Below are 16,567 nucleotides of genomic sequence, written 5' to 3'. Positions count from 1 at the left end.
CCTTTCTCTCCCCCTCCCCCCGTCCTGAGCCACTCCAGGGAGAGCTGTAAATGATGTATTGGTGGAACAGATGAAACTGGAGGAGGGTCAACCGCCCCTCTTCCCAAACACACAATTGGAAGTGTTTTCTGCTCTCACATTGGGGCTCTCTGGATGCTGCCCATGGTGACTGTGATGGTTATATGGGGTTGCTCGTGCGTAAGTTGCCGCCACTCCTGGCTAGGTAGCCTGGTTAAACCTTTCCTGGCTGGACAGCCCTTCACATTGTGGTTGTTCAGTCGCTAGCAGAATCCGTCAGTGGGCGTTTCTTGAACTTCTTCCAGCAAAGAAGTTCTTTGACGCCAAGTCTACGCCTACTTTCCCTGCGCGGAAGTCTTCTGCGTAGGGTGGGTGTGGGTAGCGGAGGACCTGTGCTCTCCCCGCTGGTCTCCAGCGAAGAGTCCTGGAGCCCCCTCTCTGATTCCCCCATCCGCCCCCCTTTATCCCTGGTGTTACGCTGATTTCCTTCCCCAGCCGATGAGTCCCCTCTGTCCCTGCTCAGCCCTTCTCCGGCATCGCTAGGGAGCCCTGCCTCCACTTCTGGCTCCGATGTCAGTTCCCTGACAGTGACGTATCTCCTGGCTCTCACTCCTATCCTGCTGCTATTTCCCTAGTGCCTGCCAATACTTCCCCATAAAGCTAAAGCTTAAAGGAACTGAGTATAGCAGATAACGATTCAGTTTAACAGTATTCATTTCACAATAATACTACATTGCTTTATATCCGAAGCACATAATAGCAAATGCATCTGCAACATTTTCCAGATTTCACATTCTTTGCCAACAGAAACATATTCTTTTGCCGGGGGGGGGGGGGGAATTCTAGCAAGAGGACATCTGAATTGCAACAGGCAACTTGACTCTACATCAGGATCACAATATCAGTGAGATTTACTCAACGCCTTGGCTAATGCTCTCAACTGACTATCTGTTGCATTTTCAACTAAGGAGGGGGAACCTGTCATTCAGCTCCCATCGGTCCAAGAAAGTGTGGCCAATGGTTGGAGATGATGGGAATTGTAGTCTTAACAGTTAGAAGACTACAAGACAGTGTTAGAAACAGATAAAGCTAGGAGTTAAATGGCCCCTTAAACCTAGGTTGTGGGCACAACAGCGGAATGTCTCGGTGCGCTTTTTATAACAAGAATACAAAGCTGAAAATGAGTGAACTGCACCTAAAATATTATGTTCATTTTTCGCAGGGTCCAGTCCTTCCCCTGCCCACCCCCCTAATATTCTTAAAAGAGTTTCTTCTCCAGTCTTCAGAGTAGCTGGAAGTGGGGAGGCAGAAAAAGGTTCTCCTTTCCTTCCAGTCTGCAGTTTTAATCTGAAATCTTAGGCGCAGTTCTGTGCCCAGAGTTCAGAAACTGCTCATGCTAATGAAATTCCCTGTTTGCAAAATGCGCCTTGAACAATGGGAGTTTCGAACACTGGCTGCAGATTCCCCATCCCTTGCTGAAATCTGTACTCAAATCTCCCACTGGGTTCAATGGGACTCCTAAGTAAGTGTGATAGGAGCACAGCCTTGAAAGTTACAAATTTACACATTCATTTCTTTCTTCCTCCAAAGTTCATTAAGGCCAGCTTTAGTGATGTTTACTTAATATAGCATTACATATGCCACCTTTTTTTTTTTTAATAAAAAAACCCTTTTCTATGCAAGGCAAGGCAGGACCAAAACTGACTAATGCTAATTAACGTCTTTTGCCACCCAAGCATTCTTGCCATTTCTGCATTCCAGGGGCTCGGCTCACAGAGGCTGTCCTTGAGAGGAACATTTCTGATCATACCACAGATCCTTGAGCTGGGTTTGGATAATGCCCCAAGACTGACTCATTGCTAGGCTTGTACTACATGGGTGTCTCATAGCCTGGGTGAATACTGAAACTTGTCATGTGATGTGTATGCAGCCTGTTAACTTGCCCCAAGACTGCTAAGCTTGTTAAACAAGTCTCACCCCCCTAAATGATTTAAAAATGTGCTTGGTTTATTTTCAAAACTTGAAGTGGGCCCAGATTTTCTTTTCTTTAAAAAAACAACAACTTGCTTGAGGACTTCCTTTATGACTGTTTTAGCCGTCCTTTCTAGTATCATTTCCACAGTCCTGAATAAAGCTTTCTTTAGCTTTGGCAAAGGGACTAAAATAATCTGATGGCGTGGACCCCCCCCCCCCGTATTCCGTATTTTATGCTTAATACAGTTATTATAATTATTTAATTGCTTTAAAATATTTACCGTTTGCCAGCTTCACAAGGAAGGCTGTTCCCCCCCCTTTTTTTTGGAAGCTGCCTTATACCAAGTCATTGAGAAATCTATGAAATTTTATTAAGACTTTTCATAACACAATAGAAAACAAACCAATTTAAACAAAACCAAAACAGCAACAACAAAAAGAAAGAGATAGAAGAATGCAAAGTCCTTCCTCACAGGTATACCTTCATTTTTGACCCAGACAGAAAAAGGTGAGCCCTCCCAGCTCTCACCTGGGAGCTTCCCATTCTTCCCCCAGCCTCTCACCCTGGAAAACCTCCCCTTCCCTGTAAGGAAGGCTGTTTCCGAGAGACCTTTCTACACAGTTTTTCATGGGCAGCTTTACGCATTTTACAGTTTGGACTGTACACTTGTGGCCAGATTACCAAGTTGCAGCTACTGTGTGTGATGACTGGCACACAGTGAGGTGAACACCCATTTTCACATTGTGGCTTCTCTCAAATCCCCTGTTGAAAGTTGGCAGGAACAGAGAGGATGGGCAAGATGTTTCATTTGCATTCATCACTAAGGCTTAGGGAACCAGTATACCAGTACAGGAATTTCCACAAAGCATGTAATTCATGTCCGTCACTTCCAGACAGGAAATCATGTTGAATCAATCAATTCTTCAGTATTTTACTTGACGAGAACAGTAGCCAAATTGAAACAACGCAAATTATAAGGTGCTGCCTGGCCAAATGATGAAAGGTTTTAAAAATATCTCATTCTATCCAGAGGGAGGTTAATTAATATTGAGCTGTTGTCGTTTATGTTTTTATTTCCACCCTTCCTCCAAGGACATGAGGGCAATGTCCTCACAACAACCCCGTGCAGTAGGTCAGCCTGATAGTGAGTGGTTCAAGTTCACTCACCATGCTTTGCGACTGAACAGAGATTTGAGCACTTATATTTTTGTCCTAAGTTGGATGAATCCCTAGCCGGAATTAAGATTGCGGGAAGAAATATCAACAACCTCAGATACGCAAATGACACAACATTGATGGCAGAAAGTGAGGAGGAATTAAAGAACCTTTTAATGAGGGTGAAAGAGGAGAGGACAAAATATGGTTTGAAGCTCAACATCAAAAAAACGAAGATCATGGCCACTGGTCCCATCACCTCCTGGCAAACAGAAGGGGAAGAAATGGAGGCAGTGAGATATTTTACTTTCTTGGGCTCCATGATCACTGCAGATGGTGACAGCAGCTGCGAAATTAAAAGACGCCTGCTTCTTGGGAGAAAAGCAATGACAAACCTAGACAGCATCTTAAAGAGCAGAGACATCACCTTGACAACAAAGGTCCATATAGTTAAAGCTATGGTTTTCCCAGTAGTGATGGTTGGAAGTGAGAGCTGGACCATAAAGAAGGCTGATTGCCGAAGAATTGATGCTTTTGAATTATGGTGCTGGAGGAGACTCTTGAGAGTCCCATGGACTGCAAGAAGATCAAACCTCTCCATTCTTAAGGACATCAGCCCTGAGTGCTCACTGGAAGGACAGATCCTGAAGCTGAGACTCCGATACTTTGGCCACCTCACAAGAAGAGAAGACTCCCTGGAAAAGACCCTGATGTTGGGAAAGATGGAGGGCACAAGGAGAAGGGGATGACAGAGGACGAGATGGTTGGACAGTGTTGTCGAAGCTACCAGCATGAGTTTGACCAAACTGCGGGAGGCAGTGGAAGACAGGAGGGCCTGGCGTGCTCTGGTCCATGGGGTCACGAAGAGTTGGACACGACTAAACGACTAAACAACAAACAAAAGTTCAGTTCTATAGCTACTATACCAGCCTATTCCTGCTGCCCTTGAGCTGTGCACCGTCTGGTCATTATAGAACAACTGTTTAGGAACTTGTCCCTGAGCTTTGATTTTTATTTCTTCTTCCCTCCCTGTCCCTTTCCCCTTGTATTAATTATATGCAGCCCATCTCACTGGGTTGCCCCAGCCACTCTGGGAGGCTTCCAGCAAAATATAAAAACACAGTAAAACATCGAACATTAAAAGCTTCCATATACAGGGCTGCCTTCAGATGTCTTCTAAGTCATAGAAGCATCCAAGGCAGCTTATGTCAACAATTCAATAAAAGCAGCAAGTAAAATATTAAAATAGAAACAGGAAGCAGCAGATAATACAAAAACATCAGGAAGTCAGGGAGAAAAACAAGCCCAAATCAACCATCCTGTGGGGGCAAAGGCTAAAAGTTAAGCAAGGACCATTTTGTGCTGGCAGCTTAATTTGAAGGAGACCTCCACTTTATAGCCCAGTATCTACTGTAGGATACACGACAAAGCCCAGAAAAGTGGTACATACTCTGTTTTAAGGACCAAGTTAAACAATGTTTTGGCAGGCATCAGGCTCATTTTTGCATATGTTGTTGTTATTGTTTAGTCATTTAGTCATGTCCGACTCTTCGTGACCCCATGGACCAGAGCACGCCAGGCACTCCTGTCTTCCACTGCCTCCCGCAGTTTGGTCAAACTCATGCTGGTAGCTTCGAGAACACTGTCCAACCATCTCATCCTCTGTCATCCCCTTCTCCTTGTGCCCTCCATCTTTCCCAACATCAGGGTTTTTTCTAGGGAGTCTTCTCTTCTTGTGAGGTGGCCAAAGTATTGGAGCCTCAGCTTCAGGATCTGTCCTTCCAGTGAGCACTCAGGGCTGATTTCCTTCAGAATGGATAGGTTTGATCTTCTTGCATTCGATGGGACTCTCAAGAGTCTCCTCCAACACCATAATTCAAAAGCATCAATTCTTCAGTGATCAGCCTTCCTTATGGTCCAGCTCTTACTTCCATACATCACTATTGCATTTGTAAATACAGGCAAAATAAGTGGTGCAAACGGGTGAAATATCTCTGATTTGCAAATTCAAGCATGCATGTTCATCATCTGAGTTATACAGAGACAAGTAATGATTTGCATGTGTGAATGAGCCATCACAGATCTAATGTCACATTCAGAACTTTCCTCTTGCCTCAAACCCGACACTCTTCAGTGCAGTCTTTTCACACATTCAACTGCAAGTCATTGAGTGATGAGAAATAAAGGGATGTATATATGTGTGCATGAAAAAGGATCCAGCAATGCCGGGAATAAATGTGGCTTATCTGTCTTTCAGATAATTTTGGCTGCAAAAGAGCAACATCTCAAACTATTCTAAATTGGAGGGGCCCTGGCTGAGTGTCCATATGATGCTTCTGAACTTGGAAGCCAGCCCAGTGTGTCTTTAGGATGTTCTGTTCATCCATATCTAGAAACTCAAAGCTAAAGGATTCCTATGTCATAATTTGACTGCCTTTTATCTGTAATTATGTGATCCCTGGAAAGATACAAAATTGGCACAGGGTCTTTTCTGGGCATTCTGTGCAGTTTGGATGAAAAACCAAGAGGAGGGAGCACATGAGTCACTTCCGCGTGGAGAAGTGAATTGTACAACAGCACCAGAGGTGAACAGGTCAGGACGGAATTCAAAACAGTAAATTTAGCACCAGTGGTTCCTGCCTTAAATGACATTTGTGAATGCGCCCAGTGTGTATCTTTGACCCCAGAGAAGCTTTTCAGGTAATTACCCGATGATAACTTGAAAGCCACAACCCAGAGAATTGTACAAGTGTCTGCATGCCCAAAACTTTTAGTTTCCCACAGGGTGGATTTGATTTAAATCAAATCGATTTAAATCCCGATTTAAATCACTAGTCAGTAAGACTTGATTTAAATCATTTTTTTTAATACTCATTCTTGCTGGTATAATCTTAATATTTACAACCAGATGAAGGTTTCATTTTTGGAATAATAATTTTTAGAGTAGTTTTTACAGTTATATCAAAAATGACTGATTTGGTTATACTATTAGAAATACATGGACAGATAATTATGACATTATTGTGAGGTTTAATATGTTAACTGTTTATATTTGAGCAACTTTTCTGCTGTACTTTATTGGAAGGAGAAAAATAATCCTTTCCTTAATAACAATTTAAACAATTTATTTAACTAAAACAATAACATTATAGCACATGTATCCATGCTTGTTAACTGATGTGGTTAAACGGCTTTTTTTAAAAATAAAAAACTTAGACTGAATTTTAGCACACATGAAAAACTTAAAACAAATCCTTATTTCCTGATGGAATAGTCTTTGGACTATAATGTAACTTAAATAGAAAACTATCTTTAGAAAGATGTTTCCTCCAAAAGCATTTTATTTTAAAAATCCAATTTAAATTAAAAAAAATCCAATTTAAAGTTAAAAAATCCGATTTTTTTGATTTTGATTTTTTTTTAAAACCATTGATTTTTATCCACTCTGGTTTCCCAAATGATAACCCTTCATGAACTACTTTTGAAATATATGAATATTTCCAGAGTGGCTTGTGATACACCCGGAGCAAGCAATTGTAATGTATAAAAGCAAAGCGTTCTGTTGAGCAAAAGCAAGTTGTGGTGAGTGGGTCTTAAGCAGCATTCTCAATCATTGCAACCTTGCAGTGGTATGGATAGTAGAAATACTTTGTTTTAAAAGGGGAAGGAATTCACCCCAAATTATTAGGATTTGCCTGCCAACCTAGCAGTTCGAAAGCACCCCCGGGGGCAAGTAGATAAATAGGGACCGCTTACTAGTGGGAAGGTAAACGGCGTTTCCGTGTGCTGCGCTGGCTTGCCAGATGCAGCTTCGTCACGCTGACCCGGAAGTGTCTCCGGACAGCGCTGGCCCCCGGCCTCTTAAGCGAGATGGGCGCGCAACCCCAGAGTTGGACACGACTGGCCCGTATGGGCAGAGGTACCTTTACCTTTACCTTTACTCACACAGGTGGGATTCATAAACCGCCAAATAACACGTGAAAATGATTTATTGGATGCTGTTTTTATAGGTTGATATACCTATCAACCTCTGGGATTACCTGGTTTGATGGTCTTTTATTGGGTCATCTTTCATAGGACAGCATCCACTACAGTGGTGCCTCGCAAGACGAAAATAATTCGTTCCACGAGTCTCTTCGTCTTGCGGTTTTTTCGTCTTGCGAAGCACGGCCATTAGCGGCTTAGCGGCTATTAGCGGCTTAGCGGCTTAGAAAAAGGGGGGGAGGGAAAAAACTCTCAAGAACTCGCAAGACGTTTTCGTATTGCGAAGCAAGCCCATAGGGAAGTTCGTCTTGCGAAGCACCTCAAAAACGGAAAACTCTTTCGTCTAGCGAGTTTTTCGTCTTGCGAGGCATTCGTCTTGCGGGGCACCACTGTAATTAGTTTCCATATATTATCAGAAAGTTCACAGTGCCTGTTTTGAGTGGGTTTGTGCACACTTTTGGTACAAAAGGTGACATATATCTCTATCTGTCTCTCTATCTGACCCATTTCTACAACTGACAGGAGGGTCATGCCACAGGTGGCCATACTGCCTTACAAAGTACAGATTCGCAAGGTGAAGAATTTCTAAAGGCTTATAAAAATAGAACCCTTGCGCTATTTAGGGAAGACATATTTTTATGGAACCTTCAATGAATGCATATCAAATCGAGCTGTTAATAATTTTTTTTTTTGCACTAGGTATTTTGTTGTTGTTGCCTTCGTTCAGAAAAGGCGAAATACGAAAACGGGTGATTTGCATAAAATACCTTTTGCAGCTTCAGGAAAAGGCACATATTTCTTTACTTTCATTTTTCACCCATGTCAGAAAAGAACACAGGTGTCTGTGTTTTGTGTATTTTTCAGAACGTATGAGCTGCTTTTGAATGGTGGGACTCCCTATGAAAAGGGCGTTGAAGTAGACCCGTCAATTTTGAGAAGAGGTAGAGCTTATCTTGTCCCTTATCTGAAACTGAAAACTATTTTGTATGCCCTGTTGCCAGAAATCCTCCATTATTTTATTATTTATTTATGAAACGCATAATGTTGCATAAGCACTGCACAAGTTTGAAACACAAACGAAACAGGCACGTCCATGCCAATCTAAGGAAAGGAATTATAAATAAGCAGTGTTAAAAGTGCCATTGTGTGCCTGTGGAAACTCTGATTGCCAGATGGAAACATGGCTGTCTAAGCCAAAGAGGAAAAGGAGGGTTTTAAGACATTTTTTTTTTTTAAAGGAAGAAGTGTGATGGGTGTTGGAATAATTAGAATTTTAACTGCAAAGGGGAGGGTGAAAAGTATGACTTAATGTTTCTGATTTGGTCCTACTCATTAAAGTGAGCCACAGAGATCAGAATGAGAACAGGTAGAGATAAACAGATGGAAAAAGTGCTGGAAGCAGAATGAATGAATTACGTATTTGAGAACATTTAAAAGTAACCCAAGTACTGATAATGTTTGATTCTCTGCTTTATATCTTTTTACTAAAGCCAGTGGCAGTGTTTTCCATAACATGATAACACTGAGGAAGCAGCCTCAACTTCTAGTGAAACTGAGGTCATTAAGCACCAACTCCAGAGCAATATTGAAGTAAGTGAGCAAAGTTTGCAGTTTTCTTATGATGCTTACATTGTTGTGTAGCTTTCGTTGAGGTGTAGCTTTCTCTCATACATGAAACAAGTGTTTTTGCTGTATAATTTAAAAAAATTAGGTCCAAACTTGCAGTAAAGCTCTGTTATGAATGTGACAGGCTTCTATCAACTATCAAATATTAAAGACTAATGCATGTCAGCTGCCAGCCTTTCTAAATACTATTGCATGTCAATTATCTAATGCAAGGCACCGGAGGAGAAAGAACAGTGTATCCCAAATGGTGAAATAAAAGAGGAGATAGTAAATTGTAGTTTGAAATAACATAGTGCAATATGGAAACATTTCAATCAAATGAAAAGTGCCCCCAGTTTGCAGATTTTAATGTTTCTTTAGAAAATGCAAGGATTTCTTCCCTTCACCCTGTCCCAATGGGAGAGAATAGGAAATGCCTCTTCAAAGAAAATTTGAAAATAGAAATCTGATTTTTTTTACTTAATGGTGCCTGCCTAGGAACATAGGAGTTGACCCAAATTAATTTTACACAAAAGAAAAAAGTATAGAAGGTAAAATTAATGCCCCTTAAAGTGTTGGACCTTTTAGTATGTTGTGTAATATACCCTAGAAACAGAGAATATGGTGGTTAGGTCTTGAGTCACAAAACTGCACTTTAATGTGTGAATTGCTTAATATCCAAGAAGATTAAAGCGGTAGTTCACAGTTGGTCAGAATAAAGTCCATCTTAATACTACTGCCTTCAGAAATCTTGCATGTTAAGATGTGCTAAAATATTTCAGGAGTAATTTTTACTGACAACTTTGTTTTTATTTGCTTTTTTTAAAAAACAACAACAACAGTCTGCTACCAGAAGTATTAATTGGCAGCATGAGCTATATACACCTTTTATTATTTTATCGTCAGATTCTTGGTGATGTGCTCCTCCGGGACAGACCAAACATGCAAAATGCAGGTAAGGAAGTCTGGTAATGTTTGGGTCGAAAAAGCAGCAGCTGCTTTCTGTGCTTGCCATGTGTGTGAGAGAGGTGTCAAGTAATTTCTTCTTTTGTAAAGCAGGAGAGGGCCAACTTCAGTTTGGCATAGTCTGCTCCACCAGTGCCACCCCCTCCAAAAAAACCCTGGTCCAGCAGTTCATGTAAATGAATGCATTCTCAGGAACTCTGAAACAGTTAAGGAAGTGGCCCTCAACCCTGCACTCTTCATTAAGAGCAGAGGTAAAAGGTAAAGGGACCCCTGACCATTAGGTCCAATCGTGGCCGACTCTGGGGTTGCGGTGCTCATCTTGCTTTATTGGCCGAGGGAGCCGGCGTACAGCTTCCGGGTCATGTGGCCAGCATGACTAAGCCACTTCTGGTGAACCAGAGCAGCACACGGAAACGCTGTTTACCTTCCCACCGGAGTGGTACCTATTTATCTACTTGCACTTCGGCATGCTTTCGAACTGCTAGGTTGGCAGGAGCTGGGACCGAGCAACGGGAGCTCACCCCGTCGGGGGGTCGTTCGAACCGCCAACCTTCTGATCAGCAAGTCCTTGCTCTGTGGTTTAACCCACAGCGCCACCCGCATCCCAAGAGCAGAGGTAGTTATTGCAAAAATGCCCTACCCGGCACTGCAGTTTGTTTGCAGGAAATCCAAAAATTAGCAGGGGTTACGCGTTCAGTTAGAATCTGTGTTCTCTCTGTCACTCTCCTAAAAATGCTTCAGGTACAGGGCACAACAGTGGCTCAGTTATGGATGTGATGCTAAGCCAAACTGTGGCTAAGTGTGCAGGTACTTGTCATAAAAATTGCAGTCACTTTGCTCTTCTGGTTAACACGCTACTCTGGGCTGGGCCATGGTTTGGCTTGTGGTTTGTCACAATCCAGGCAATCTGTGAGCGGTAAGCCAAGAACAAACCTTGCCTAAATCCTGTGGTTTTCTGGTGTGTGACAAACCACAAGCCTAGGTTCAGACATAGAACAAAGAGCCATAATTCTTAATGTGTTCATGCTTGGCCATGGCTTCGCTTAGTATCATGCATGAACCAGGCAAGTGTTTCTCAGCCAATCTGGGTATATTTAAACAGCATGGGAATGACATTGTTCTGTCAGCAGCAGTTAAAGCACATCCCTGCACAGTAAGTCAACATGTCCCTGACAATCCCCAGACATTTTCCTATGTTTATGTCTTACAAATACATTTCTAATAAAGTGAATTAAGGATGCAGCTATAAGAAGTGTTCCCACTGGAAATTAGCAGTGCATTTTCCATGGAATCATGTGATCATGGTATGGATTTCTGATTGTACCTTGATCTTTCCCTGTTTTTTTTAAAGGTTTGTGTAAACTTCATGTTTTAAATCTTAACAGGAATCCTCATTTAAACAATAATGTGGAACTTATATTTTTTGCTTTTTATAATTCAACCCGTTAAGAAAGGTGTAGTTAAAAGTCCTGAGACAAGGGAATGCATGGCCTACCTCAAAAACATTTATTTCCCCTCCTTAACCTACCTCCTGTTCATCAAAGAAACACGTTCGCTTCTGCTCAGGGAGAGCAGGCTTACTCCAGAGTTGTTTTTTGTACTTTTGCATTCTTCCTATTGTAACATGCATACTACTTGCTGTGCCATTGTCACCTCTGTTGTGGCAAAGGAGTGCTAGGTGTTGGCGTGGAAATCAGTCTGAGTTTATGACAGGGTTTGGTGGCTTCTGGAATGCGCATTGACACAGCGACAGCCAGGTTTTGGTGGAGAGGGTGTTTCGCCTGAATGAAAGGAAGTGATGCATCAGTGTCTGGTGGGGAAACAAGGCTCTGAGAAAATGCCTTCTGAAAACTGGTTTTACAAAATCCACTGAATTTATGGATGAGCAGAGATTGGTCCAATGCCATCTGGTTCTTGTCAATGCTTGGAAGTGTAAAATACCTAATTGGTTGCAGTTCCTAAGTGTAAATTTCCTGTTATTGGAACCTTTGTGTAGAAAACCAGCAACTTAAAATGCCTGCTTAAAAGCTCTTGACAATATTTGCACTCTTTCCCAGTTTATAGCACATATTGTGTTGCTCACAGCATCTGGTGTAGGCAACAACCGTTTTAGGAGCATCTGATATTTGCGTGACCATGCACACACGCATCACGTCGAACTCGGAAGTGTATTCAGTGGCGTAGCGTGGGTTGTCAGCACCCGGGGCAAGGCAAGTAATTTGCGCCCCCTAACCCTAACTCCCAGATGTTGCGCCCGGTGCGGCCGGCCCCCCTGCACCCCCCACGCTACGCCACTGAGTGTATTCATTTATTTCGTATAATTGATATACTGATTGATTGTAAAAATACCCCCTCCAAGTGGTTTACAAAGTAATAAAACAATAAAAGCTAGAAAAAATCTCAAGCATGCTTTAAAACACACAAAAGTTAAAATACTAAAACAGATTAAAGTTACTTCAACTTAAATTTTTTTATGATGCACATACAAGTGGAACTCAACATTTCAAAATGAACTGAATGCTTTTACATGGCTGTTATTTGCAGTGATTCTGACCCACTTTAACCTTTCAACTGCAAGTGTTGGAAGGCCAGTTCACAATATGGGGGCCAGCCAGTTCACAGCTTTACATTTTGTACAGGGGTATAAGATTGTGAATAAAAAACTCTTTTCTTTCTCAGGAAGGGGACATGCACATAGAATTGATACATGACACTCTTAACCTACCCTCAAACCTTCAGAAATGGTAACCCATCCCAATTGTTTCTACCAGACGCAGGAGTGATACAAGAGCACATGGCTATTGTCCTCATATCATACTTATGGGATTTTTAGAAGCAAGCAACCTAAATAAATTTTCATACATACGTACAATGAGCTCTACTCATGACCATAGAACTTACAGGCTGCCATAAATAAAACATGGCTCTTTACAGAAGCTTATAGTCTTAAATTAAATATCGTAGAAGTGTGTTCTGCTGCTACAGGTAATCCAGTCTTTGTGATATAAAATACTGCTTTGGCTATTCCCGCCCCCCCCCCGGATATTATTTTTGTGGGCAATTCAACCACGTTTTCCCTCTTTCTCCACATTCTAGCCAGCATTTGTGTGTGTGTGTGTGTGTGTGTTCTAAAAACTGTATTCAGTGGATGTTCAGAATCGTGAAAGGCCAAAACTGCCGTTCACATTCTCCCGTGAATTGTTTCTTCCTCGCATAAAATGCTGCTAAAGCTTTCCCAAATAACAAACACCTCTTCAATCTCCCTTGCAGATTTGATTGGCAATCCAGTTTTGGCAACTTTCCCCAAACTCATGGAGCAGCCTGATCTCATGGATGCGCTCAGGGTGCGTGAAATGTATTGCATCACTAATCCAAAAGGACAGCTTTGAAAGCCTCTTTCTTTCCGGCATGGGAGGATTGAACGCTTTTGCACGCCTCGATCCCACTGTTGTTTTAAACAGCTGCTCTGACGATGCTAAGCTTAGGTCAATAATGTGCTGAAAGCAAAGCAAACAGAAATAGAAGTGAAATGCCCAAAGTCTTTGGAAAGAGGTGGCTTAGGAAGGGCTGGAATGCAGCAAAAGGGTGTGGTGGTGTGTTGAAAGAAAAATTCCGAGAAGTTTGACTTTCCTACAGTCATAATGGAAGAAGTGATTTCTGCCAACATCTCTGGTCATCTAACATGATTACGAATCCTCTGGGGAAAAGCTAGAAGGCCAGATCCTGTTTAGCTTCGTGGGGGCGGGAAACAGATTAAGGGAACAGATTTAGTGCTATTCAGATATATATTTTTTAAAATGTATTAGAAAAGGGGTCTCCAGCCTGGTCCCCGCATTAGAATTAACCAAAAAGAAAAGGATAAATGGCTTAGATCCAGACTTTGCTGCTGCTGGACGAAAGGGAGGTCACTTCTGCTGATTCCCTTCTTCCCCCTACAGCTTCCAGCACTCTCTCAAAATCTGCTTTAGAGGGCTGGAAAATCTTCTAGAAAGATGGTGGGGCTACAGAGGGAGAGGAAGTCAACAAAAATGGCTTCTTCTGCTACTGAGAAGCCGCTACTGGATCAACCCTCTACTGTTGATAGAAGGAGGCTTTCTATATGATGCCAAAGGTTTGATTCAGACTCTATTATCCTTAGAGCAGAAGAACCGCTGGAATCAGTGGGACATAACTTTGTCATGTCTAATGCAAATCCCATGCATTTCACTGGGTTTGCTTGAAGGATAATTGAATTTGAATCCAACCAATTGGGTTTAACCTGCCCCCAACTTTGACTTGGGTTATACATTGAAAATCACCCTCAACACCCTCAGCCTCAGAGTTATTCATTCATTCATTCATTCATTCATTTAGAGTGCCTGGGCAGAGAAGGAAAGCACGCTGAAGAGATCTGAGAAGGTAAGGAAATAAAATCACTTTCTTCTGCACACAAAATAGGTTTTATGCATAATTATATATTGAACCTAGACAGCATCCTAAAAAACAGAGAAATCACCTTGCCAGCAAAGGTCTGTATAGTTAAAGCTATGGTTTTCTCAGTAGTGATGTATGGAAGTGAGAGCTGGACCATAAAGAAGGCTGATTGCCGAAGAATTGATGCTTTTGAATTATGGTGCTGGAGGAGACTCTTGAGAGTCCCATGGACTGCCAGAAGATCAAACCTATCCATTCTGAAGGAAATCAGCCCTGAGTGCTCACTGGAAGGACAGATCCTGAAGCTGAGGCTCCAATACTTTGGCCACCTCATGAGAAGAGAAGACTCCCTGGAAAAGACCCTGATGTTGGGAAAGATGGAGGGCACAAGGAGAAGGGGATGACAGAGGATGAGATGGTTGGACAGTGTTCTCGAAGTTACCAGCATGAGTTTGACCAAACTGCGGGAGGCAGTGGAAGACAGGAGTGCCTGGCGTGCTCTGGTCCATGGGGTCACAAAGAGTCGGACATGACTGAACGACTAACAACAACAACAACAACAACAACAACAACAAAACAAAGGATCTTTCTCATTGGATTTTTTGCCAAGCAAAGTGTTGATGCCCAACTCTGTCTGCTGTGCACAGGATAGGGCAGTAGCTGTGGCCCAAGCCTGAGTTTGTTTCTTCGTGGCTAGGGCACAAGGTGAGATCAAGCTGACTGTCCAAATCTGATGCATCTATCAATCATAGAGCCTCAGTTTAAAATTGAAGGAGCAAATTTGCATGCAGCGGCTGTCAACTGTTGCGGCGCAGTGAGGGTTCAAGGTGAACCACTTTGACATCACAACAGCTTATCTGAAGGCTAGGTTTAAGGAGCACTCATTTATCTTTCTCTGTTTAGCTGTTTTTAGTTGGCTTTGCTGGTGCTTTAAAGAATTGGTTTTCCATTTTACTGATGGCTTTTATAAATCTATCTGTCTTGCAGCAGTTACAACGTGATTGGTGGGGGAGGGGGACAGACAAGGCTGCATCAACATGAGGTGACTCGTGGCAATTCCAGCGCAAGAAAATGAATCTGATTTAAGGAAGCCGTCAAATAGTAACACGTTTCATTTATTTCCTCCTCCTCTTTAGAGAGATCGGGAATTTTTGAAGTCTGTATTCGTCCTGGTGTACCACGATTCTGTCTTCCCCCTTCTTCAGTCTGTGCTCCTCCCAGAGTACAAGTGGGCAGAAGAAGAATCTGAAGGCACTCGCTGGCGGATGATTGCCGACTTCTTGAAGAAAAACCGAGAAAGGGATGGCGCTCTGTCGTCTCTGCTGTCATCAGAAGGCCTTCACAAAGCCTTTGATGTTGCAGAAATAGCATATGATTTCCTTGGAGAGGCTAGGAAGAATAATCCTTTAGTATGAATGGACCTCTTCCAATCGCCATGCCAACGCAAATCAATTAAACATAATTGATGTTCTGGCCAAAAAAGTCATATTTTTATATTTTTTTATAAATACAATGTATTAGTATTCTACCCTTTTGTATTCAGATATGTTGGCTTTGGCTACTTTGGTGTTTTTTTTAAAAGAAAAAATAAAGTCTGTAAACATATATATTTTTAACTTTGATAAAACTTTTCTGTATCGTTTTTTACTGGGTTTCCTCAGGACAATGAATCCTATTGTTCGTTCTGTAGCTTGTGTAACAGCAAATGTTGCTGTATTGTACTTACTTGCGGAATGTTATTACTTATCTTTGATATTTTACAAGAAAAGCAGAAAATGTCATAAAATTCTAACTTGTAAATCTAAAAAACCCCTCCCATTTCATCTTGATGTAAATGTAAGCATCGATACTATCATGAGTTTTGCTTTGAACATATACCAACACAGCTGGCTGAACATCATGTCAGCATTTACTAGTACAGTGGTACCTTGGGTTAATTCGTTCCGGAGGTCCGTTCTTAACCTGAAACTGTTCTTAACCTGAAGCACCACTTTAGCTAATGGGGCCTCCCGCTGCTGCACGATTTCTGTTCTCATCCTGAAGCAAAGTTCTTAACCTGAAGCACTATTTCTGGGTTAGCGGAGTCTGTAACCTGAAGCATGTGTAACCCGAGGTACCACTGTAACTGGTGGAACTGAATATGATATTTGGCCACCTGCCAAGGCCTCATGGTTATTCTTGAAATCTACTGAAATTTCCCACTGCCCTTCAAAATTGGGTAAGAGTTACTGGCAAATGTCAGCATTTACCAAGTTTTCAATATGCAGTCACCTTATGGGATCCTTACTGTGGCTCTGAGCTGAGTATCGGACGGAAGATAATGGACCAGTTGATTTCTAACACTGAGGCTACAAGGGAGTGTATGTGAATGGGAGCACAGTGTGGAATCCTGCCATGCTCCAGTATCCCACAACCGATATTCCTGCTGTTGTTGGTTTATCCTGCTAGGAA

At 42.2% G+C, this 16,567-nt stretch overlaps 1 protein-coding gene across 3 annotated transcripts in view; it reads left to right on the top strand.

Annotated features, from left to right (window-relative positions):
* The window catches only part of NPHP1 (nephrocystin 1), a 30,094-nt gene extending 14,396 nt beyond the window's left edge, over nt 1-15,698 (top strand). The window contains exons 15-20 of one of the 3 annotated variants that reach the window (XM_081903997.1): nt 7,997-8,073; nt 8,623-8,722; nt 9,580-9,692; nt 12,974-13,047; nt 14,057-14,101; nt 15,253-15,698. In XM_081903997.1, the coding sequence (XP_081760123.1) occupies nt 7,997-8,073; nt 8,623-8,722; nt 9,580-9,692; nt 12,974-13,047; nt 14,057-14,101; nt 15,253-15,531 (688 nt within the window). In that variant the 3' untranslated portion in view covers nt 15,532-15,698. The remainder of the gene's footprint in view (nt 1-7,996; nt 8,074-8,622; nt 8,723-9,579; nt 9,693-12,973; nt 13,048-14,056; nt 14,102-15,252) is intronic. The other 2 variants (XM_081903996.1, XM_081903998.1) reach the window with 2 other exon arrangements.
* The last annotated feature ends 869 nt before the right edge of the window (nt 15,699-16,567 follow it).

Source organism: Podarcis melisellensis (assembly GCF_964234715.1).
Source record: "Podarcis melisellensis genome assembly, chromosome: 3".
NCBI lineage: Eukaryota > Metazoa > Chordata > Lepidosauria > Squamata > Lacertidae > Podarcis > Podarcis melisellensis.
This window is presented reverse-complemented; position numbering and strand designations above follow the sequence as displayed.